The sequence below is a fragment of the Alexandromys fortis genome, unplaced genomic scaffold, assembly GCF_014885135.2.
Source record: "Alexandromys fortis isolate MF-2015 unplaced genomic scaffold, M_Fortis_MF-2015_v1.1 scaffold_5, whole genome shotgun sequence".
NCBI lineage: Eukaryota > Metazoa > Chordata > Mammalia > Rodentia > Cricetidae > Alexandromys > Alexandromys fortis.
Genome location: NW_026067924.1, coordinates 23396085 through 23422209, shown reverse-complemented (window position 1 = coordinate 23422209; position 26125 = coordinate 23396085). Strand labels below are relative to the sequence as shown.

The following is a 26125-nucleotide window of genomic DNA, read 5'->3' as shown; positions in this document are numbered from 1 at the left end:
TACACATTGAAGGCAGCTATACTCTCCTGTATTCTGATGTCATTTGCATTAAAAGTAATTTTCTTGCTTGGCATGGAGGCACATGCCTTTAATCCCAGCAATAGGGAAACAGAGACAGGTATGTCTCTGGGTGTTTGAGGCTAGCCCTATCTAACATACCGAGTCTCATCTCCAAGGAATTAAAGTGTATTTCTTGGTTTAAAAAAAATCAAATTATAGCTGGGTGGTGGTGGTACACACCTTTAATCCCAGCACTCGGGAGGCAGAGGCAGGTAGATCTCTGTGAGTTTGAGACCAGCCTGGTCTACAAGAGCTAGTTCCGGGACAGGCTCCAAAGCTACAGAGACATGGTTTATGTCTCGAAACCTACCCCCCCCCATGCAAAAAAAAATCTAATTATAAAATCTGAGAAAGTTTTCCTTTCAGCAGAAACCATTGTACCAGAAGACACTGTACAGACCTTGTCCAGGTTTTATCCTAATGGAAGTCATCAGGTTTTTAGGAGATGCATGATATAATCAGATATAATCAGATAGATGTTCGTTGTATAGAGAGAACTTTGACTTCTGTGAGGAATATGGACTAGAAGAAAGCAAAGTGCAGAATCCAGGCAGATAGGAGTATCTGCAAATGAATAGAATACACATGGTGTCAGAGCTTTCTGTGAATTTGTGTGAATCATCAAATGATAAATGCTGGTACATTTCCCACAAAAACTGCTGCTTCTTTTATAGAAACAAACTAGAAAGATAACCCTGGATCTATGTTCATATACACATAAACATATACGTATGTGTCTATTATCTATATACAGTGGATATACATAATTATGTGATAGAATGTAATAGTAGTTTAGCTGCTGCTTAGAACATAGTATCTGCAGCAGCTGTTTTATGCACACACTTGGATACATATGAACAAAGTGCTTGGTATATTTCTTGGAGTTACTCTCACAGTTTTAAAGGCTTTTAAGTTCAGACCTTTCTCCTCTTGTACTAATTTTCATCTTTGGGTTCAGTGCTATGCAAAAATTTAAAGCCATGTGATGAAAAGCCCACCCATAGAAAATACTTCTAAATATGTTTGTAGTAATATGTTTAAATTATGATAAATCAAACTTACAAAATATTCATGTAACTAAACTTGCTGCCCCTATGTAGTCTTCCTTGTTGAATGTCTGGACAGAGTCTCTCTTCTTGAACGACTCCTCCATTTTATATGTCTTCTGTCCCAGGTAAAAATTGTGTCCTTTTCCATTTCCAACTGTAGTGGTCACTTCCTATATTCCATGGCATGGAATCTTGTTTCTTTAGCAGTATCACATGTAGGTTTTACTTTCTTAAACTCACAGAGGAGGAAGACATTGTTATGTTTCAGATCGGTCTTTCTCCAGCCTCACATGTAGATCATTCTGTTGGGCAGTCCTGAGTTCCTGTCAGCCCAGTGAATGGGGCCAGATTCGGTCTTTTCACACATGTGCACACAGAGAGAGAGAGAGAGAAGGTGGGGGGGGGGGGAGATGGGGCGATATTTTTGCCTAAATGGTATCATTCTCTACCAACTGTTTATAAAATAACTTCTATTTCTGATCAGTATAGACACCCTTTCACATTAAAGAGCACAAATGTTCTTTAATGGATGTTTGGTAGTTCCTGTATTGTGTGTTGTGATCTTCCCTAGCTTTTTTACTTTGAGCTTTTGCCATTATAAACAAGATCATAATATATAGTTTTTCAACTAAAAAACTTTGAATATTATCTTCAATACTTAAAAATAGAGGAAGTAGTAGAGTATTATTCGAGATGATTTATATATCCATTCATACAGTATATATATGTAGTATCATTCATATAGATAGATAATAGATTAGTATAATTAGCACACAAATGAATTTCCTTTGTATTTTAACCAATAAAAATAATATCAACATGAAATATGCTTTATTCTTTCGAGGGATGAGATAAATATTGCATTTATATCCATTATTTAATTAATGTTCTTGATAAAAATGCTCTTCATTCATTCAACCATCAAATAATTAATGTGAATTAGCCACGTACATAGAACTGGAGGAAGTGATGGATGAGTATATAAACAGATGTATGACGATAGTGTCAGATAGTGATAAATCCTGTGACATAGCTCTGCTTTATTTTTTTTATATATATCTTCTAACAAGGAAACTGGGGCTTAGAGAAAGAAGTGTTAAAGGCTTCCCCCGGCCGTGTGGCTCTAAAGCATGAGTGCTGAAGTACACGTCCACACTCACAAATAAAGACTGTGTGAGACTCTTACTCAGTGTCTTACTGCCTTGTCTTGCCCGGGGTATGTTTGCCATTGGATTCTACATAAGGAATCTGTGGATAATGTGAGGATGAATTGACCTTGAAGGTTAGGAATATTGTCCAACAATAATATTTTTAATATCTCTAAGGATTATTTTCTTTTTTGTTTCTTTTTTTTTTGCCTGAAAGGTGACTCTACCCACCAAAATTATTAACTGATTAAAAATACTTACTAGCGGACAACCTAAAAAAACTATTAAAAATTTAAATATCATATAGGGTGAGTCATTAAAACCTGTACTAGTTTAGTCAGATGCAAGTAATTTGTAAAAACAAGTTGTTGATGGAAATTGATATTTGTTTTCATAATTTAAAACAAAGGTTCAATTCCAGTGAAGGGTTCTATTACTCCTCATATACCAAGACGTCATTTTGGTTCCTATGGCCAGCTTCCGATGCCCTTCTTCAGTCCATTAAATCAAGAATCCTCCCCGCTCTCTCCTGGATGCACCATGTGTGCAGCGCTTCCCAGAGCAGGTGCAGTAAGCGCAGGAACAAACAGCACTTTGCCTTGTTCAGTCTGGGGAGGTGTTTCTTCTCAGGAAATGATTCCCAAATGATGCGTTCACCCCAATCATTGTACTGACAAATCACTGGGCTTGTATCTACTTTGTGATTTCTTCACTCTTGCTGACTGATTTCTTATTTGTCATTATGTATAATTTTCCAAACTATAAGATTCAACAGGGATTACCAGGGCGTAGTAACATTATTACTAAATTATCATGGTCATGATCATCTCCTCCTTCTCTTCCTCCTCCTTTTCTTCTTCTCTCTTCTTCTTCTTTTTTTTTTTAACCTAAATGTCTTATTCTTTAAAACTGTTGATCATTTTGGAATACAAGGAAGTGAAACAGTGCAAATAGTCGATCAGGTGTCAAAGCCACACAAGCCCATCTGATACTCTGAGTTTTTCAGAAGACTCAGACTTGGACAAATGATCAGCATCCTCCTGTGTCACTGGCTTCAATGCTGTTATTTTGGACTTTAAATCAGTAGTACTGTTGCACTTCTTTGGAGAAGGAAAAGTGCTAACTTCTCTTACTCTTTTTCCTTAATATAAATTAATTTTGTAATAAGTTTTTCTTTTCATGACAAGTAATCAAAAAAGTATAGTAAAAATAAGTTCATTGGCCATCATTTACTGTGGCATTGGATAATTTATGTACTTGAAGGTCCTCGAAAATTCCCCCTGGCTCAGACAGAGTCTCTCCTGATGAAGATGCGCTCGGTGGCCAGTGATGAGCTACACACTATGATGCAGAGGAGGATGAGCCAGGAGCACCCCAGCCAGGCCTCGGAGGCAGAGCTTGCCCAGAGACTGCAGAGACTCATCATCTTGGCTGTGAACAGGATCATTTACCAAGGTCAGAACTCAGTTTTCTCCCTTTCAATGCAGATTTGCAGGTTTAAATATGTCAGATGGAGGTGATTAGGTTTGCTCTTTTTAAGACGTTATTTTTTTCTCTTCTGGAGCCTTATGTCAGAGACTAATACCCTACTTCTTAATGTGTTAAGTACTAGTCTGTGTTAGCCATTGATTTCAAAACAATATTTTTTCAGCTTTTCTTTTGACAAAGTAACATATTCATGGGCTATTATTAGAAATAATAAAGAGATCCTACAGATTTTCCCCATGGAATCTTGCAAAATTAAAATACAGTGGCACTCTCAGTAAGGAGGCATGGATATAGTCAAGGAGGACATTTCCATCCCCAGAAAGAATTGCCATGTTGCCTTTTTATGGTCAAACGCACTTTCTTCCTCCTCAGCCCCTATCTACCTCCAATTTACCCTGCATTTCTGTATTTTTACAATGTTTTTAGGAGACAGCCAGACACAGTGATTTGTGCCTGTGGTGATCCCAGCACTGAGGTGGGAGAACTGTTTGAACCTAAGATGCAGTGGTGCACACCTTTAACCCCAGAGTGCTGGGAAGGCAGAGGCAGGCAAATCTGTGAGTTAGAGGTCAGTGTGGTCTACATAGTGAGTTCTAGGATAGCCAGAGCTACATAGTAAGACCCTGTCTTGGAAAATTTTTTCTATAAATATGATATTAAGTCCATTGGCATTTTTATATAGTGAAATTCTCTAGCGAATCATTCTGCTTATTTTGAATGTATCAGCAATCTGGTTGGAATTTTGTTTGTTTTACTAGACAGCAGTGTTACGATGTAGATGTGCCAGAATCTGTTTAAGCCCTTATCTGTTGAAGGTATCTAAGCTGGTTCCAATTGGAGTTTCTGCAAGCAAACTTTCTAGCAACATTCATGTTCAGGTTTTTGTGTGAATAGAAGCCTCATTTTCTGGGATAAACACCCAATATACATTTCCTGGGCTCTGTGGCAGTTTTAACTTTTCCCAAGTGGCTGTGTAGTGTATATGCCATCCCTCTCACAATACACGGGTAATCCAGGTTTTCCTGAATCGTCTCCAGGATCTAGAACTGTCACCATTCTGCTAGATGTGTGGAGATATCCCAGTGTTGTTTAATGTGCTGTTCCATGAAGACAATGTTAAGCTAATACATGGAGTAACCACTACGAGTGCTACAAAAAATAACCACCAGCAACAAAAGCATTATAGCTGTGTTCAGTGCTGCATACTTGTGAAGACTGAGGCTATAGGATCACAAGTTTGAGGCCACACACACACAATTTTATCAGGACTGATGAGTATTCCCTAACATTATCATTTGATAAGTTAACATTTGGTATATATACCAAAGCATCAAGTTGTACACTTTATATATAGAATAAAATTTCTTTCAGTAAAACCGAAAAATTAAAGTACTATCAGTGAGTCAGAATAGAACTCTAAAAACCATTCAAGGAGCCTGGAGAGATGGCTCAGAGTTAAGAGCACTTGTTGCTCTTGCAGAGGACCCAGGTTCTGTTTTAGCACCCATATTGTGGCTCACAACCATTTGTAACTTTAGTTCCAGGGAATCTGATGCCTTCTTCTGACCTCTGGGAGCATCAGGCATGTATGTGGTGCACAGATATACATGTAGACCTAACATTCATGAAGATAAAAATAAAATTTTCTTAAAAATCTTAAAAAATTTGTTTAAAGAATTATTCTGGTAACCCAAGGAAGATAGGAAGAAAGAAGTAATCGTCTGCCCATAAAAACATATGGCAAGCCCAAGGGGAATTTTGTGACTGTGTTTCTGCTTTAACTTTTTAAATTTATATTTAGAACAACAGACTTCCATACTAAATCCAAACTGAACCAAGATTATCACATTATAGCATTAAAAGGCTAGTGCATGTAGCTATCTATCCCAGATCCATCTAATCTGTGTCATGTGGCCTTTCAGCTGATTTGTACAGGTGTCGAATGGTTTTAGTAATTTCTAGCACTTTTCATCTTCATTAGCAAATTTGACCTTTACAATTTCATAACTGAAATACTTTTAAATACTTATATTGTTTTAAGTGAATTCACAGTTTGATCACATTTTATCTATTTTAATTAGTACATCTACCACATTTATACTATGGTAAGATAGTAATACAGATTTTAAAATTTTTATTTTTGTTTGTTTGTGTGAAACAATCTCTACAATCCCTGGCTGTCCTGGAACTCACTATGCAGGCCAAGATGGCCTCAAACTCACAGATATCTACCTGCCTCCCAAGTGCTGAGAATAAAGGCATGCACCAGTGTACCTAACTAGAGGATTTTTTATAAATTTAATTAAAATATATCATTTTCCCCCTTTCTTTCCTACCTTTAGCTCTTCCCATGTCTCTCCCTTTCTGCTCCCTTTCTAATTCATGCCTTCTTTTTTATGCAACTTGCTGAATCCATTTAGTATTGCTTTATGTATATGTTTTCAGTACTGACTACTTGGTTTTGGATAACCATTGAAGTGCTCATCTCAGGGGAAGGCTAAATCTCCTCCTCTCAATAGTTGTTTATTGCCTGTAACTTTTCATCTAGGAGTAGTGCTCTGCAGTTTCTCCCATCTACTTTGATGTGTCAACTGTTGTTGTCATTGTTCAGATCTTGTTTAAGCAATCATATTGTTGAAATTTCTTGAGTGCAACTTTCCTGTAATATCTAGAAGATATTATCTTACAGAAGACTGCCTGGTCTTCTGGCTCTTACAATTTTTCTACCCTAAGTTCCACAATGTTCTCTAAGCTGTAGGTATAAGGTTGTGTTGTAGATGTATCAATTGGGGTTGGGTACCTCATGATCAGTTGTTCTGTTCATTTTGGTTAATTGTGACTTTCTGAAATGATCTTCATGTGCTGCAAAAAGAAGCTTCTTTGATGAGGGGTGAGAGCTACACTCTTCTGTGAGTGTAAGGATAACTATTTAGAATGTGGTTAGAAATTACACTGGTCTAAGAAAATGGCAGTTGCAGGTTTTCTTCCAAAATCCATGGCATCACTAGCTACTGGCAGTTGGCTAGATTTATAGTATCCAGCGTGATTTCTCTCCTCTAACAGCCCTTAAATCCAGTTTGATAGCTGTTGATTACTGCCTAGATACACCTTCAAGAATATCTTGCTGTGCTGGTCATTGTGGTTTATAGGTGTCACAGCTGGATTGCTTTCCTTCCTTGGCAGCTGGAGTAGCATTTTCCTGTATAGTGACAGCTAGTCCTTAGGAAGGAGGCTTTCAGGTCAGATCCAGCTAGAGTCTTCAAAATCCTGTGTCTGCATGGTATCTTCAGTAATAGGGACTTATCTTCAGACTTCTGGAAGGCAACCAAGGACAACAGCAATTACCCATATTGTTTGGGGAGTCTCTTGGCCTCTTCTAACCAGCAACTTGAAAGGGGAGGTTTTTCATGCCCAGTACCAAGGTTTTTATTAGACTTTTTAGGTTAGGTTTTGTATATGGCTTTTGGAGATCCCAAGTGGCATAACTTCATTAAAATATACACAATTATATGTATTATATGTAATTTTGGGTAAACATAAAATTATTTTCTATGGCTATATTAAATATCCTCAGGTTATTTATCCTACCTCTTTTCCTTAGAAGGTAATTTTACCAACATCATTACTATATGTATATAATCAGTGAGTTAACTAATTTTTAATTTTTTTAATTTAAAGAGTTGAATTCAGATATTATTGACATTTTGAGAACTCCAGAAAATGCAGCCCAAAGCAAGACCTCAGTTTCCCAGACTGAAATTTCTGAAGAAAATATGCGTCACGAGCAACCTTCTATATGCAATCCATTTCAGAGAGAAATGTTCACCTATCTGGTAGATGGATTCAAAGTGTCTATTGTAAGTACCTTAGTGAATTAGAAGTGTCCATTTACAGAAACTGAATAGAGGGCTACATGTCTAAACTGTGAGTTTCCAAAATCATATTTCTTCTTGCTGTTCAGCATTTTTCTGCAGTCAAAACAATTTGAATTAATTATTCCATTTTGTTTTTTGTTGTTGTTTTTTATTTTGGAGGTATTTGTTTTGTTTTGTTTTGTTTGTTTGTTTGAAGTAAGAATTCACTATGTAGCCTATGTTGACTTTGAACTTAACATTTCTCATGTCTCAGACTCCTGCTAATTGAGATTGCAGGTGTGTGCCATTATCCCTGGCATAGACTTTCAATAATAGAATAATATATTTTGCTGACTTACTTGTTACAAAATGAAGAACCTCATGTAGCTTCAGGGAAGAGTAAGGTTTTGATGATTACTGTGGCTCTAAATGAATATGCTGTTTTTAAAGGCTTTATTTATAGCTACATTCTTGAGTTTTTTAATTAATATAATGTTTGGGTCTTAGAAGAAACATATCTGGTACCTTCAAAATAATATAGAGAATATTGATGGGTGTCTGACTTCACTTACTAACATCTCATTTGACTTTCTTTAGATCATTTATATTTGACTGTGGAGAACAAATTGATCAGTTCACTGTGTCAATAGTACCAAAAGCCAGTCTAATTCTAGAATGCCATGAGTCATCACTGTCAATCTCTGAATCTGAACTAGATTTTAGTGTCCATCTCTGATCATTAAATAAACTGTAGAGGCACTTAGAATTCAATCACTCAAACATAAGGTCTTAAGAGTAGGAATAATTGGAAAGGCTTTTTGAAGTTCTGGGTAAACTCTAAAATATAATAATTCCAATATTAAGCCCAGGTGGCTTGGTCAATACTAGACTACTGGTAGAGCTACAGTTAAAATAACCTTGTTGGGTATACATTAGGGAAAATTGATCAATTTCTATATAGTTCTAAATTTGTAACTATTGTACTTAGTGTGGTAGTACTGACTCAACTTTATTATGAGTTCCTTGTCTTTTATATTGTAAAATCAAGGTGACCTTACTTCCTATTGTTCTCTTGTTGTTTCGATTTGATTTTAATTGACAATATGTAATCCCTTGGTCATTTTTGAAAAATGACTCATGACATTAGCTTCTCTTTCTGTGCTTATCTCTTTTTGTACTTGTGGCAAAAATATATAAAGTTCTGAATATTATTTAAATCTGTCTCTTAAACTCTCATTTATATAGATATGTGTAGAGTGTCTAATTTAGAATATTAAGTCTAGAATGAATCATGCTCTATTGTCTTCCTTGAGTTGTGTCAAATTAGTATATTATTGCTTAAGAAGTCTGATCCTGAACTGTGCAGCTTGCTCAGCAGGTAAAAACACTACACAAATGTTGACTACCTGATATTGATCCCTAGAGCTCATATAAAGGTAGAAAAAGAGAACCCAACCCCACGAAGTTGTCCTTTGACCCCCATATGCATGCTGTGGCACACACTGTCCCTCACACAATACATCTGCTACTAATAATATTTAGTTTTTTTTAAAGTCTGATCCCAATTCACTCCTATTTTGACTTAGGGTTCAAATAAAACCAGTGGTTATAAGCAACAGTGGACCAAAATCTTGGGGTCTTGTAAAGAAACTTTCCGAGTCCAGCTTGGAAGACTGCTGGCACATATTTTGTCACCAACCCATACTGTCCAAGAAAGGAGGCAAATATTTGAAATAGTTCATGAACCAGCTCATCAAGATATACTCCGAGACTGCCTTAGCCCATCCCCACAAGTAAGTATCTTAGCAGTTGATAGAGCCTTTCAAAACAAGAATGAAATTAAACTGCCCCTGTTGTTAGGAGTATAGTTTTCTTACCAAACAGATATAATCTGACGTCTTCCCTTACATGCTTATTAGGCTTGATTTGACTTTTCTATGGTCATTTCCCAGTTATTTCCAGGACTTAGATTAGAAATTCTGTATCTGAGTTCTTAAAAGGTCTTATATGGTTACTTGTCATATTGTAAAGTTTTTTGCCTTTAAAAATACATTATCTAATTATATTACTCTCCCCACTTTTCTTTTCTCTCTCGAGTCCCTTCCTCTTTCCCTCTTCCCACACTCTAACTTAATAGCCTTTTCCTTGGATTATTATTGTTCCATATATGTGTGTATATATGTGTATAAATATATAAACACAGCTTGCTGTGTCTGTTTTTGTTGTTGAGAGCTCTTCACTCTCCTGTTCTCTACTAGACAGCTTGTCCTCTAAAGGACTGCTCTTCATGCCTTTTGTTAGCTGCATGCAAGCTTTCTTCTGTTGGCTTTCTCCTCGGGTTGGAAAGCTCACAGCTGCTTTCCCCATTCAACTCCTTTGTAATGAATTCTCTTCCTTTCAAGATAGTTCTCCTCACTGTCCCTTGCAACCTCTTCCATCAAGTCTCCTTTGTCTACCTTGTATTTCACTTAATCCTTCCTTCTTTTAGTACATTCAGAACACGTCATTCTGAGAACCTTCACTGAAAACTTTACTTTTATACACTCTTGTTGTTTTATAAAGATTTACAATAGATTGGGTTTCTTAAGTCTGTTTGTTTTGGTTTGGTTTTTAAGATGGAAACTCTTGTCCAGGCCTATCTTAAACTTGGGCACTAAAGTGATCTTCCTGTCTTTGCCTTCTGTGATGCCAACTTTTTGAGAGCTGAGAACAAAAAAAAAAAAAAAAAAAAAAAGATCTTTTTACATGTGTCCTAACACCTTTTCTCATCAAAACCAATTGATCAAAGGATAGTAAAATGAGATAGTATTTGAAAACATCAGGTTTTTCTTTGTATGTTCTTGTTTTGTAGCCCAGATATCCAGATAGCAAACCTTCTGTCTCTGCCTACAAATGCTGAGTGGTCTAAGCCACTGTTCCTGGTGGCTTTTTTTCCAGATATCTTTTTAAAGATAGTTTAGAATGTCATTGAATACTAAGCTGAGATAGTTTTAATGTAAAGCAAACATTCCTTTTAAGACACATGGAAAATACGCCAGTCATGCACCACGTTCCTTTATTTGCCAACTTTTCAATGCTTTTACTCTCGTAGCATCTGTTGCTTTTCCTCTTTTGGTCAGATAGCAGCTGTCTTCTGACTAATTTAAAATGCTGCATTGAAATAAGCTTTGCTACTTTCACTGTTGCATATGTTCATCTTAGGCTCTTAGCAACATGATGTGATTCAGCATGTTGGCTTAAATATCAACTAAGATGTAATCATTTCTAGACCCATTTGTTGACATTTAATTCTATTCACAGTTTAAAATGCCATAAAGCCAAATTCAGTAATGTTTGTATCATTGAAGATGTAAAGAGCATGTGTTTATTTTGTTGGCATAATTATTGTTTAACACGTATGTACACGTGACAATTATATGTGATAGATATTGTGTGGAAGGCCCACCCAGTAAAATTTGATTTAAGTTTGCACTTCAAAGGATAGTTGTCATCACCTTAAGAACTCCAATTTTGGCTTTAGGTCTGTCTGCTCATAGACTGGCCTACACCAGCCCTCCCCTGACATTCGTGTGGATCTCATGAGACACAGGATCTTACTGCCTTGAGTTTCTTGCCTCTTCTTTTCCTTGAGAGAAGTCACTTTTGATGAGTTAGGGACAGTCTTTTGTTCCTAAAATCTTACCATTTTCTGAGTGAAACTCAAAGGAAAGGGGATGGAGACATACTTTTATTTTAAGGTTAACAGATAGTTTCTTTTCTAGTTGAGTGTTTTTGTGTTTTCCTTTATACCCACTTCATTTTCTATTTTTTCTTAACAAATTCTCCCTAGAAGCTGGATAATTAGATTGCTTCATTTCAACCATTTATGAAAAGTTTCTAATATACACAGAGAATAATTTGGTGAATACCACATAAGCTTGATATTAAACATAGATTAATATTTAATAGTGTCTTTCTTACACTGGCAGTGCCATTTCTTTTTCTAATTTATTTAACAGTTTATTAAAGTTTGTAGAAGTTATGACATTTTCTAGATTCTTTTTTAAAACAGTTTCTATTATTAAAACAAATAAAATTAGGAATATCTAATATATAATTAAATTTTTATCATGTTTTTACAGCTATATTGAAGTTGACTCAACTAATTTTAGAAATATAATTAAATTTATTATTAAATAATTTAAATGGAAAAAATAAAAATTTTTATAACCAAAGCATTATAATTTTTTTTTAAAGCATGGAGCCAAGTTGGTTTTGTATTTGTCAGAGTTGATACATAATCATGAAGATGAGTTAAATAAAGAAGACATGGACACAGCAGAACTGCTTATGAATGCTTTAAAATTATGTGGCCACAAGTGCATCCCTCCCAGTGCTCCTTCCAAACCAGAGCTCATTAAAATGATCAAAGAGGTGAGTCTATCTGTCAGAGTTTGTTTTTTAGGAAATCCTACTATACACTATTCACATGGTGACATAAAATTTTTTTCACTGTTGATAACATTGATGGTGAGCTTGCAATTATTCTTTCATTTTTACCACAAGAGTTTTTGATCAGGAAACTAAAAAACAGACCTATTTTGAGGAGCTTTCTATTCTTTGGTTCTCGTCATCCATTATCTATCGCCTTCAATGAAGGAAAGGTGTTTTTTTAAGACTTACTTATTTTATGTGTATGAATGTTTGCCTGCATGTGAGTCTGTGTATCACTTATGTGCAGTGACTTTGGAGATCTGAAGAAGAATCAGAGTCACAGGTGGTTGTGAGTCCTCATGCTGGCACTGGGAAATGAACCCCAGTCCTTGACAAGAGCAGCAAGTGCTCTTAACCACTGAGTCGTTTTTATATCCTGATGAAGCACAGATTCTGTAAGGGCAAGAAAGTTGAAACGTACCTGGACTTAAGGGTTTTTTAACAAGCAAATGAACTCAGCAGGCTGGGGAACATACTTTTCTGTTCTAATGTCAATGCCTCAAACTATACAAAAAATAAAGAGGGAAATTTAATGTTGTTTAAGTGGCTTATATTACAGTCTCTTGAGAGTAATAAGTTTTCTTTTATTAACTTGGTTTCAAAATTACTTTGTTAAGCCCAGTGTCAATATTATATGAGAAATGACAAGTTTTGGGGCTCAGAATGTAGATCAGTATATAGAGTGCTCTCCTAAAGGGCCTGGATGTAGTGGTATACACTATAATCCCAGCGCTAGAGAGGCTGAGGCTGGAGCATCGGGAGTTTATGGTCATCCTTGGTTACATAGTGAGTTCAGTGCCAACCTGAGATTCATGAAATCCTGTCTCAAAAAAAGAAAAAAGAGAATAAGTTTTATACAATATTGTTGAATTCTTTTAGGAACAGAAGAAATATGAAAACGAAGAGAGTGTGAGTAAAGGAACGTGGCAGAAAACAGTTAACAATAATCAACAGAGGTGAGCTACAGTCTACAAAGTCCTGCCCTCCAGAAGTCTCCAGTTCTCCACAGCAGGCCTTTTTTCTTTTGGTTTGATTTTGGAAACTTTTGAGGCCACTTTTTTTGTATGTATGCATATGTATTTACTTCTGTGTGTGTTTGTATCTGTGTGCATGTGTATGTATATATTTTATATATATGCTGGAGATGAGACTTCAAGTTCTCATACTTGCTAGTCAAATGCTATACCACTGAGCTGTACCCCCAGCCCTCAGATGTAATACTACAGTATTATTTAATGTTCCACAGATACTTAACTTTGGAACAATCTTGTTTAGTCTCTTTCAGCGGCTCGATTTAAAATCCAAGGACATATCTAAAATAGCTGCAGATATCACCCAGGCCATATCTCTCTCCCAAGGAATTGAAAGAAAAAAGGTGATTCAGCACATCAGAGGGATGTACAAAGTCGACCTGAGTGCCAGCAGACACTGGCAGGAGCTCATCCAGCAGCTGACGCACGACAGGTGTGTACTGGGAGCACATCTGGTTCAGCTTTTAAATGATGTTAAATACTGTTTTCACTATAGAATTCAGATGTGTTAAACTAGTTAAGGAAACATTTTTTATCTAATTATCATTTTTGCAATCTTTAAAAATAGTCACATGAACTTCTTTTAATTCATGAAGCAAAACCTAAAGGCAGTAGCTCTTTCAGATAGTAAAATTGACTTCAATTTAAATTTTTTTTTGCAGAAGGATAGAGAAATTGTCAAGAGTGTAGTTAAGAGTGTAGTTAGATATAGTTAAGAATTAGATCTTTCCTATCTTAGACTTTATCAATATGATTTTAAAGATGCGTTATTAGGAGGCTAGAAAGATGTCTTGGTAATTCAGAGTGCTCATGCTCTTGCAGAGGACAGGTTTCAGTTCCCCAGCACTGTCCTGGCAGCTCACAAGCCACCTGTAGCTCCAGTTCCAGGAGATCCAATGCTCTCTTGTGGCCTCCTCAGGCACTAGGCACACATATGGTCTACATCCATACATGCAGAAAAATGTTCATACATGTATAAATAAATCTTTCTTAAAAGATGAATTGTTAACTGAGTAGTGGTAGTACACACCTTTAATCCCAGCATTCGGGAGGCAGAGGCAGGTGGATCTCTGTGAGTTCGAGGCTAGCCTGGTCTACAGAGTGACCAGGCTCCAAAACTACAGAGAAACCCTGTCTCAAAAAAACAAAAAAAGAAAAAAGTGAATTATTAATGATTAAATAAAATTAATGTGTCATTCTTTATATTTAATTAAGATAGCTAGCTACAGTCAGATGTGATGGTGCATGCCTTTAATTCTAGTACTTTGTTGGCAGAGGCAGAAAGATCTCTGTGAGTTCAAAGCCAGCTTGAACTACTTAGTGAGTTCCAGGACAGCCAGAACTACAAAGTGAGATTCTGTCTCAAAAAAAGAAAAGAAAAAAAAATAGCTTATTAGCCTGACTTTGAGTACTAAAATACATTACTGATTATATAATAATGAGAATTGCAAACAGAAATAATTACACTTAGAAAGTTTCTAAAATAGCACTTGCCTAGCATGTGCTAAACCCTGAGGTCAATCCTCACCCCCAAAATTTTTTTAAGTAGATGAAATTAGGAAATTGGTGTATATATTTCTACAGAATTGATAACATTCTCAGCTAAGTGCAACAAAAAATTGGAAAGAACTCAGTGGTTTGAATTTGAATTTTAATGAGTGTTTATTTTATTTAATGACAAAAAGTGAGGAAATTTGTTTTCAGAAAATCTGTTAAAGAATTAATATTTTCATGCATAGATATAAAGTATAATTCCATTATCCCTGAAGTTTGAAAGAGCAGAAAGCATGAGTACTCTCTTGCTGTACATTAGACTTTTTTTTAAATTGTTTTAATGATTTATTTAACTTTATTTTATGTGCATTGGTGTGAAGGTGTCAGATCTCGTGGAACTGCATTTTCAGACAGTTGTGAGCTGCCATGTGGGTGCTGGGAGTTGAACCCAGGTCCTCTGGAAGAGCAATCAGTGCTCTTAACCACTAAGCCATATCTCCAGCCCCACATTAGACTTTTTAAGCAAATTGAAAATACTTATTATTGACAGAGGGCAATTTGCCTTTTTTGTTTGCTTTATGGTCCTTTGAGACAGAGTCCTATGTCACCTAGGTTGGCCTTGCACTTCCTGTGTAGCAGAGAGGGGCTTTGGACTTAATCTTCCTACCTGTAGTTATCAATTACAACTGTGAATTTGATTTTTAAAACCATTATTTACTATACTTTAATTTTTTATTTAGATTTTTTTTCTTGTGCCGATATTGACAACAGGACATTAGCCAGACATGTTAGCTGTTGTTATTCAGAGTTTTGGTTGTGATGTAGCCTGGAATGGTGCATATTCGAGCCCTGCAAATATTTCTTGCTCTGGAAATATTTTAGTGAGTCTACCCTAAGGAAAGGATACAAAATGCAGAAGGCAGCAAATTAATTGGGAACAGCAAAGGAATAGTAACAGCAGCATTATGACAGAAACATTATGACAGAAAGTAATGTTCTAAGTAATAGAATTAAGGATGTTTCTTGAAATCTGGTTTCTAAAAAAATGTACTTACTACAGTTTTACTTTTTTCTTTCATCTAATATCTTAAATTTTAAAAATGTGACATATACTACAAAAAGGATCTAACTTTTATCAGTAGAAAAAAATGGGAACTCTGAAAAAGTTAATTTGGAGAAAATTTTCCATTAGCTAGTAACCATGTTAGGTATAGTGTGTTGTAAAATACTGAAAAAGTTCTGTGGTAGAAGGGACACATCTTTTTAAATTGGTAATATATTTAACATGGAAGGGGGCAGTCTCATGAGGCCTCAGTGCTATACAAAGAACTACAGACAAATAAGGAATACTGAGAGTGGGAGAAATAGTTTCCAAATACCAAGTGGTCATCTCTGAAAATGGACACACAGGTAACATGATGGAGACTGAGAAGGTTATATTTATATGTTTAGGAGAGAGGGGGATATATAATAACAAAAAGAGACCATGAATTTAAAAGAGCAAGGGAGGGCATGTGGGAGGGGTTGGAAGGAGGAAAGAGAAGAGAGAAATGATGTAATTATAACCAAAGAAACTTTCTTTACATTTTGGAGCAGAAAATAAAATGTAGTAGATACAGGAAACTAGAAGCAGCACTCACTCCAGAAGGGAACTTGGGAACTGAACTCAGGGGCGGTTCTCACTTTCTATGTTAGTCTTTATCTTATGTATATGTTTCCCCTAATGTACAAATTGCTGTTTTGTAATTAAACAGGTGCATTGTGTTTATTTAATCAGTCTCTATAGTGAGTTTAAGGCTATAAGTAAGTCCTTGGATGACCACTAAGATGTTTTATTTCAACTTGCAGGGCAGTCTGGTATGATCCAATCTACTATCCAACTTCATGGCAGTTGGATCCAACAGAAGGGCCAAACCGAGAGAGGAGACGTTTGCAGAGATGTTATTTAACTATTCCAAATAAGTATCTCCTTAGGGACAGACAAAAGTCAGAAGGTAATAGTAACTTTGGCTGTGACCTGTAGATATTTCAGGTAACTGGTTACTAGATAAATGTGTACTTTTTTCTCAACAGGTGTGGTCAAGCCACCACTCTCTTACCTATTTGAAGACAAAACTCATTCTTCCTTCTCCTCTACTGTCAAAGACAAAGCTGCAAGTGAATCCATAAGGTAGATCTGAGTACATGCCTTCCTTCACTTTTTGATAATTGATAAACAAAATTAGCTCGTTATAGGTTTTGTGTAGTTTTGGTTTCAGATAATGCTGTGATGTTAGGAAAGTCTTAAACAAAAGAGGCTTGAGGCAGGACAAGGCTGAAGGGCAAACTCCAAATGCCATTTCCTACATTGGGGATTAATGGACATCAGTCATTGTGCTCTGACCCTTCCTAGCATATGTATTAAATTGTAGCTGGCTTTCTAGTCTGTAAGGAAGATAGAGCTGCTGCTGGTGCCACCACAGGAGTGGAATGTAGTGTCCTAAAGTGTCAAATTCTAGTTCCTTCCCTGCCTACCTGCCTAATCTTGGGCATGTTACTTAGCCTCTCTGCTTCACTTTCTTCACTTCAGAAGTAAAGGGAATGATTATATCCAGGCTTTCATAGTATTATTGAATGTTAAATGTGTCAGTATGCATTAGTTTTAGCAGTGTTGCCATATTCTTGTGGTACCCATTATTATTATTATTATTATACTCATTTTATAGTTAGAGACTTTAAATGACAGTGCCTTCAGAACAGAAATTTTCTAGTCCCAATGTCCCTGATTTTCCTAAAAACAACAGCAAAAAAACTAGGTTTTTATCCCACATTGAAATATCAATGACCTAACACAGTGTCTAGTTGCTTCTGAAATTATGGAACATTGGCATATCTTAGGTAGCTAAATCCATATATTCTACAGGCAGCTGCAATAATCCCTAGACTTTCCTAAAGATTTCCATCACTTCTGCCTGATGAGTGTTACATAATTAGCACAGGATCATCATTTGGGTTTTGACATGACAGCTTATGCTACTGAAACTCTAGTCTGCTTTGCATTAATATTTTACTAGGTTAAAAAACTTGAAGTCTAAAATTGGGAAAAATCGAATCATAGCAATTTTAAACATGTTTTGACAGAGTGAACCGAAGATGTATCAGTGTTGCACCATCCAGAGAGACAGCCGGGGAATTGTTGCTAGGTAAGTTGCTTTAAAAGAATTTTACTCATATTCACCCTCCCTTAGTTTATTCTTAAATAATTTGAAGTATTTTTTATATATTTATCTATCTATTTATTTATTTATTTATTTATTTATTATGTATACAATATTCTATCTATGTGTATGCCTGAAGGCCAGAAGAGGGCACCAGACCTCATTACAGATGGTTGTGAGCCACCATGTGGTTGCTAGAAATTGAACTCAGGACCTTTGGAAGAGCAGGCAATGCTCTTAACCTCTGAGCCATCTCTCCAGCCCCATAATTTGAAGTATTTTTCATACAGAGGTAAAATTTTTTTAACATCACGTAGGTGGCTTTGCCTTGACATTATAAAGACAGCCCCACTTACCCATGGGGCCCAAGTGGATGCTCTAAAGCACAGATCGTACTGTTTTCCCATGTGCACATACCATGATAAATAAAGATGAATTATAAATTAGCCACAGAAACAGGTTAACAAAAATAACTAACAAACTAACAACACCACATAAAAGCTCTATGAATATGAGCCCTCTCAAAATATTTTATTGTACTGTCACCTTTTTACTTAAAAGTACAATTTCATGTCTTTTCTCGGCATATGTGAATAGCCAGCATCACTACTCTTGCCTTGCGGGGAGCATTGTTAAAGTCAAATAAAAGTTATTTGGTAATTAATGTATTCAACATTGTAGCAGCCAACCTAATGACCAGCCAGTGGCTGACTGGTAGACCTGGATACACTTCCCGAAGACATGGTTCATGTTTCAGATAGGATGGAGCAGCTCAGGACTAGATTTCATCATGTACTTAGAGTAGCATGATTAAATATTTAAAAAATATTTACTTTTTTATATTTTCAATAGAATTTTTTCAGATCATGGTTGACAATAAGTAACCCAATCCTTAAAAAACAAAACCAGAGTCAAGTCCATTTGTCATCAGAGAGGCTTCATCTAGCAACTGATGGAAACAGATATAAAGACCCACAGCCAAACATTAGGTGGAGCTCAGGGAATCCTGCAGAAGAGGAGGAGAAAGGATTGTTGGAGCCAGAGGGGTCAAGGACATTATAAGAAAGCCCTAGAATCTACTAACCTAGTCTCATAGGGATTCACAGAGAGTAAACCAGCAAACAGGGAGCCTTCATGAGACTGACCTAGGTCCTCTGCATATGTTACACTTGGACAGCTTAGTCTTCTTGTGGGACTCCTAACAGTGGGAACAGGAGCTATCTCTGGCTTTTTTGCCAGCTTTAGCAATCCTATTTCTCATACTTGGTTGCCTTGCCCAGCCTTAGCGTGAGGAGAGGTGCCTAGTCTTACTGCAATTTGATAGGTCATATTTGGTTGATATAAATGGGAGGCCTACCCTTTTCTGAGTAGAAATGGAGGAAAAAATGGTTGGGGGGACAGAGGGGAGGAGTGGGTTGTGGGGAGGACAGAAAGGAGGGTAAACAGCATCTGGTTGTAAATAAATACAAAACCACAAATAAAGGCAGGGGACTACTCTAATGAATATGAAGAAATGGCATTTTCTGAAAGTACATGTTCAAAATTTTTTTATTAAGTTAACTTTCTGGGTGAACATTTTTATATTCAGTCTTTCCTTTTACTATATACAATTTAGATTTTTCAAGTTGAAATCTGTTGATGTAGTTAAAATTTTCACTATTTTAACAGAGTAAAGCCAATCAGTATGCTTGTACTGTAATAAGGTAATAGTAGAACTAGCCAATAGCATGCTTTGTATTTATATATATCCTAATTTTATTTTTAAAGTAATTTTAGAAATTCAGCTCTCACACTCCCCCTTTTTAGTAAGAAACCTAAGGCACAGGAAGATTAATCAACTGAGATCTTATGAGTACTATTTTAAAGTATGTATGGAACTGTTTCTAGCTGCTTGTTTTCAAACTCAAGCCAGAGGACTTCAGGGGTCCCCACCCTTCACCAAATAGAACAGTGCACACATACTTTCAAACCCTTCTGTCCACTTACTTCCTGCAGGTAAATGTGGAATGTACTTTGTGGAAGACAATGCTTCTGATACAGTTGAAAGTTCGGTGAGTGGAGGCTTGAGTTTATGTTTACTTAAACCTAGGAAAAATTTAAAAACTGTAAATCCAGTATAGTGAAAAGAGCTAGCTCACCCATTATTACTCTGTGTAGATGGATGTGGAATGCAACCACTTTCTAAAAGGTCCTTTTAGAGGGAAGACTGTTGTCTCCTCTTCCTTTTGGCCTAGGTCTCAGTGATTAGAGTTAGGGTTCAAATTGAAGCACATTTCTATTATTTGGTGTCATTCTTCCCCATCAGTGTCCTGAGCAGCAGCAAATACATGCTCCTTGCCACTCCCAGTTCACAGTTGAGTACCTTTGCCATCAAAAGGAAAGAAAATTTTTGTATAATTGAATAACTAAGCATATGGATGTCTATATGGATAAGTAATGATAAAAGATTCCTCTGGATATACTAGTATTAGTCATAAAAATATTACAGATAAAGCTTCTCAGTATTCTATAACCTTAAACAGATCTAGAAATAGTCTTTGTTTTTTATTCCTAAATTTTGTCTAACATATGCAGTATTATATAATGGGAGGTTTTCCAGATAGTCTTATCTTTTTGTTATGGAAGAAAGATGGTGTGTTTTGTTTGGATATTTAAAGCCAAAATATCTAGTTTCATGTAATGGAAATACTTTTGTCTGCTTCCTTTGTCTTAGAACCTTCAGGGTGAGTTAGAGCCAGCATCTTTCTCCTGGACATATGAGGAAATTAAAGAAGTTCACAGACGTTGGTGGCAACTGAGAGATAATGCTGTAGAAATCTTTTTAACAAACGGCAGAACACTCCTGTTGGCATTTGACAATACCAAGGTAAGTCCACCATTATTAGATTGGTAACTGTTGAAGTGATTATGTAACCAATGATGCTACTTAATTAAATGAAGATTAATTTTCTTAAATTACTCTAAAATTATATAATGTATACCTTATATCTTAATAAGATTAAGATAAGGTTAATAAGGTTAATTAAGGAAGTTCTTAGTTTTATAAAGATTCTCTCTGACCTCTGAAATTTTAAATTTGAAGTTTTTAAAGTGACTGAAAGGAGTAGCTAGTACTTGCTCAGGCTGTGGTCCTTCCTTCACATGCCGTCACTGGCTTCACAGGCCTACTTTTGTAGAAAGCCTAGGAAAGAGTTACATGTGCTGGCCATCACCAGCTTGTCCCTGCATTCCCTTCTATTACCTTTGGTCCCTTAGGTTCTTCTAGCATAGATTCTAACTGGTCTTAATAAATAAAACCTGGAGTCAGATATCGGGGTGAAAGCTGAAGGATCAGAGAAGTGCGGCCAGCCTCTAGAGAGACCTTTTACCTCTACCCATGCTCAGACTAAAGGGACGAACCTGTCCTCAGATTGCCTCCTTCTCAAACTGCATCCTCAGACTGCAGGGGCAGTCCTCGGACTGCATCTGTCTCCACCAAACATAAGACTGCACTGAGCTCTTGTCTCTCCCAACTTAAATTCTCTCTGCCCAGCCATATCCCTTCCTGTCTCCACCTCCCTAGTGCTGTGATTAAAGCCATGGGACTCCCAAGTACTAGGATTAAAGGTGTGAGCCACCACCACCTGGCCTCTGGTAGCTTAGTTCTACCCTCTGCTGCTAACTCTGTGTTCCTCACCTTGTCCCACCAGAAGCATTTGACACACTGGCTATCCTTTCCTTTTCTCTCATGACACCTTCCTTTCTAGACTCCTGGGTTTCCATTTTTACCCCTCATCAGCTTCCCCACTCAGCATGTTTGCAGATCCTTCTTGAGTAGTTCACGCTCATTCTTCTGACCTCATCTATCTCATGGCTTTCAAAGCAAATTATGTTATAACTTTCAAGTTCGCTGTCAGTGCCAAGGCCTCTACCCTGCACATCTTACCCACTTATTTAACTCTGTCTTGCTATTTTCACTTGGAGTTGCCAGTCGGTATCTCAAACTAAATGTAAAGATTCTCCCTGAAAATAACCTTCCAGTTTTCCCTCTTTCCATAAATGGAACCTCTGTCTCTTTGTTGCCCAAACCAAAAACCTTGAGAGTATCCTAGTAGTTTCCTCCCACCCTGCATGTCTACTCTATCCCAGCATACCCATGACCTGATTAAACTACTACAGTTTTGCTGAGCCACCGTCATCTCTCACTAAAAACTTTCACAGCAGCCTCCTAACTGACCCAGCTACATCCACACCCCACCCCTCAGTCTGTTTCATTTCTCTAGTCAGAACTCTGTAGTTACTTCTCAGGCGACTCACTGAAAGTCAAAGCCATTACAAGAGCCCGAGAAAGCCCCTTGTAATCAAGAACCTTATTATCTTCTGACTTCATCTGCTATTTTCTCCCTTACTCATTCTCTACCCATAGTGGTTTTCTTCTCCTTGAATGTATCAGACACTGATGCTGCAGAGTCTTTGTACTTAACTGCTGCCTGGAATGCTTCCATAGAATTCCCAATGACTCAGTCTGTCACTTTTTTCAGGCCCTTTGATGAAGTACCTCTTCCGCAGAGTCCCTTACTGTGCCAAACAACGTCCCCTCCCTCTTGACCCTGACTATATAGAATAGCAGTGTCTTAGTCACTGTTCTATTGCTGTGAATAGACACATGACATGGCAACTCTTATAAAAGAAAGCATTTAGCGCTTGCTTACAGTTTCAGAGGTCTAGTCCATTATCTTGGCAGGGAGTGTGGCAGCATGCATGGTGCTAAAACAGTAACCGAGAGCTATATCCTGCTACACACACATGCACACACAGAGACAGACAGAGAGACAGACTGGGCCTAGCATAGACTTTTAAAACTTCAGAGTCCACCTCTAGTGACATGCCTACTACAAAAAATCCACACCTCCTAATCCTTGTAATCCTTTCAAACAGCTCTACTCCCTGATGACCAAATTTCTAAACATATGAGCTTATGGGGGCCATTCCCATTCAAACAACTACAAGCAGCCCCTCTATTACCCAGCATCCCTGCCATCTTTACTTTGTTGTCTCACTCCACAAGGCTGTTTAGTCCCCAGCACTGTGCTCTCCCTGCAGAATATCTAGACTTGCCTTTGTTCTGTATCCCATTGCCTGTACAGGACACTGTTGACATGTTGGTGTCATTATGTGCTGGGAGAATGAACGCTTTTTTCCTTCCAGAGTTAGTGCACACTCTGTCACAAATTCCTATCCATCTATTTTGGTGTCAGCGTTTGGCAACCTTTGATTTTAGGTGACAGTTTCAGTTGTTAGCACTGTGTTTCTGTCTTTCTCTACATTTTCTCTTTCTTGTCATTTCCATTCAGTCTTACCTCTCATTGTCACATCAGGAGCTCTTCTTTCTACTCCAGAACATATAGACTTTGAGGTGGGTTTTCCAAACCCATTGAGTTTCATTTGTTTATTTTGGAAGACTCAGAAAACCCCTTTTATATGACAGAACTTTTATTAATCTCTGAAAAAAGTTTCTATGGAACTGGGATGTAGCTCAGTGGTAGAATGTTTACATAGAATGAACAAGGCCCTAGGTTCAGTCCAAGAATCACAAGAGTTGAGAGATTGATCCTATTTGTTTTCAGTAGGTAGTGAGTTTATATCCTGCTTACATAGGACATTGTACTTAATTCTTGTAAGGTAAACATTATGACCTCCATATTACTGATATAATAATGGCTTTAAAGGTTTAGCAGGAACACACAGACCAGATTTGTTCTGATGCAATCAGTCTGTCAGTGCAGAATACCACTTAGTCTACACCATCATGCTGCACCTTTCTTGACTATTTTGTTTTTAGTATCTATGTCTGAGTGACTTCTGTGCATAACTTTTCCTTGGGAATTATGAGCAGATAACAGAAATTTCTGCCAGATAATTTTACTAGCAGATGTCTCCAGCGGTAAGGCTAATGACTGATAGTCTGCCTCTGGAAGGAAACTGCATTAGAGTTACTGCAGATATATTCCTGGGAGGATTTCAGGTTCTCTAGGGACATATCAATAAACTTTAAAATATCTTTTTTTCTCCTTCCCTTTTAGGTTCGTGATGATGTATACCAGAACATTCTCACAAATAACCTCCCCAATCTTCTGGAGTATGGCAACATCACTGCTCTGACAAACCTGTGGTATACTGGACAGATTACCAATTTTGAATATTTGACTCATTTAAACAAGCATGCTGGCCGATCCTTCAATGATCTCATGCAATACCCTGTGTTCCCCTTTATCCTTTCTGACTATGTTAGTGAAACGCTTGACCTCAATGATCCATCTATCTATAGGTAAGTAAAAGCATCACATTTTGGGTCCACCTACATGCTGAATTTATGCCGTTAAAGTTTTTACTTTGAAAATTTTCAATTATGCACAAAAATTTAATGATTAATGAAGACTTTATAATTCATCTTTCCCAATTCAGCAATTGTGAATTATGAAGATTTTACCAAACTTGCATCATCTTATTTCAGAAAATCTAGTTGTGTAAACTCTGAATTCTACTGTATACATCTTTTGTAACGATAGGGTATTTCCTTACATTATTACAGTGCTATTATCCTATCTAAGAAAATTAACAATCCTGATAATATAACATACCATCCATATTCATTGTCTCCTGTTTATCTCGACAATGCCTTTTATAATAGGTTATTTTAAATCAAGTATAGTTGTTGCGTTTGATTGCCGATATGTGAAAACTAAATCTAGAAAGACCTTTAAGTGTTGATTTTTTTTTCAGTTTTTGCAGCATAATAGCATTTGTTCCAGTAGTCTCTTTTTGCCAGAGAGCAGGGATTAGCTCAAAAGGCTTACTTGTATTCAACTTACCCTTTATTTTGGGAGGAATCCATCATAGATGGCTGTGTAAGCTTGATGTCGTTACCTGTCACCAGGAGGGCTGTAATGCCCCTCACTGGGGGTGCTTGTGATGATTTGTAGGTACAGGTTCACACAGAACTTTTATATAATAGTTCACCCGTGGCTTTATTGCTTGGGTCAATTATTTCAGTAGAAATTGCATAAGGATGGTTTCCTATCTCTCTTGGTTATGGTTTGCTATTGCTGTGATGAAATGCCATGACCAAAAAGCAAGTTGGAGAGGAAAGGGTCTTTCAGCGTACACTTCCATATTGCTGATAGTCATCTAAGGAAGCCAGGATAGGATCTCAAGTAGGGCAGGAACCTTGGAGTGGGAGCTGATGCAGAGGCCACGGAGGGTGTTGCTTACTCGCTTGCTCATCATAGATTGCTCATCCTGCTTTCTCATAGAACCCAGGACAACCTGCCAAGGAATGAAGCCATCCGCAGTGGGCTGGCCCTCTCCCAACAGTCACTAATTAAGAAAGTGCCCTACAGCTGGATCTTATGGTGGCATTTTCTCAGTTGAAGTTCACCCCTTTCATATAACTCTAGCTTGTGTCAAGACTAGCCAGCACACTAATCCTTTCATTTCTTCTAAATTTAAGAGAAGAAAACGTGGAAGCTGAGTTTAGGATATCCTGTATTGGAGAACAAGGAAACAACACAGAAACAAACTTAATAGACTCTCATTATCAAAGATAGCACTCTCTGAGGATCCAAAAGAATAATGACAAGAACAAGTAGATGAAACCCCTTGAAATGAAAAAAATTACATTATTTAATCATTGTATAGTCCACACGTCCCTTATCCAAAATGTTTAGGATCCTAAGTATTTTTAAGTTCCTGAGTTTTAGAATATTTGCAGACTACCAGTTGAACATATCAAATCTAAGATGCTCTGAAGTCTGGCTGGTTTTGATGCATGGTACGTAAGAAGCTTTGAGTTTAAGATCATTTAGGATTTCAGATCTCTAGATTAAGAATGTTCATTCTATACTTTAAAAAAATTGAAATACACACTCGTGTACACATGCATACAGACACACATGGTGTGGAGGCATCAGACAAGGTCATTGGTACTTTGGAAGTAATTCCTTAATTTGAAGTTTGAGAATTAAAAGAAGAGTATTTAGAATTTTTCTGCCTTTCTTGAACTGTTATTTTAAAGAAACTAGATAGCCCAAGTTCAAATATTTTATTTAGTTTTTAAAAAAAATCTCTTATTTAAAGAAAAATTCACTTCAAGTATTCCACTTGGGATATTCATAAATATTTTAATTATAATGCCTCCAAAATAGGCCTGAGTTGGCCTTTTCTTAAGAAAGCACTATGGTATAGAGCACTGGACTGAGCTCCCAAGATCCCAGTGAGGAGCAGATGGAGGGAGAACACGAGCAAGGATGTCAGGACCACGGGGGGGGGGGGTGCACCCACCCACTGAGACAG

At 37.0% G+C, this 26125-nt stretch overlaps 1 protein-coding gene across 7 annotated transcripts in view; it reads left to right on the top strand.

Moving 5' to 3' along the window:
- Lyst (lysosomal trafficking regulator) overlaps window positions 1-26125 on the top strand; it is a 162745-nt gene that overhangs the window by 100890 nt on the left and 35730 nt on the right. For 6 of the 7 annotated variants that reach the window (XM_050142448.1, XM_050142446.1, XM_050142449.1 and 3 more), the window contains 13 exons: window positions 2667-2822; window positions 3521-3712; window positions 7424-7602; window positions 9186-9392; window positions 11836-12012; window positions 12952-13028; window positions 13348-13536; window positions 16446-16591; window positions 16671-16767; window positions 17718-17779; window positions 19790-19845; window positions 20508-20660; window positions 23857-24101. In XM_050142448.1, the coding sequence (XP_049998405.1) occupies window positions 2667-2822; window positions 3521-3712; window positions 7424-7602; window positions 9186-9392; window positions 11836-12012; window positions 12952-13028; window positions 13348-13536; window positions 16446-16591; window positions 16671-16767; window positions 17718-17779; window positions 19790-19845; window positions 20508-20660; window positions 23857-24101 (1936 nt within the window). The remainder of the gene's footprint in view (window positions 1-2666; window positions 2823-3520; window positions 3713-7423; window positions 7603-9185; window positions 9393-11835; window positions 12013-12951; window positions 13029-13347; window positions 13537-16445; window positions 16592-16670; window positions 16768-17717; window positions 17780-19789; window positions 19846-20507; window positions 20661-23856; window positions 24102-26125) is intronic. The other variant, XM_050142450.1, reaches the window with a different exon arrangement.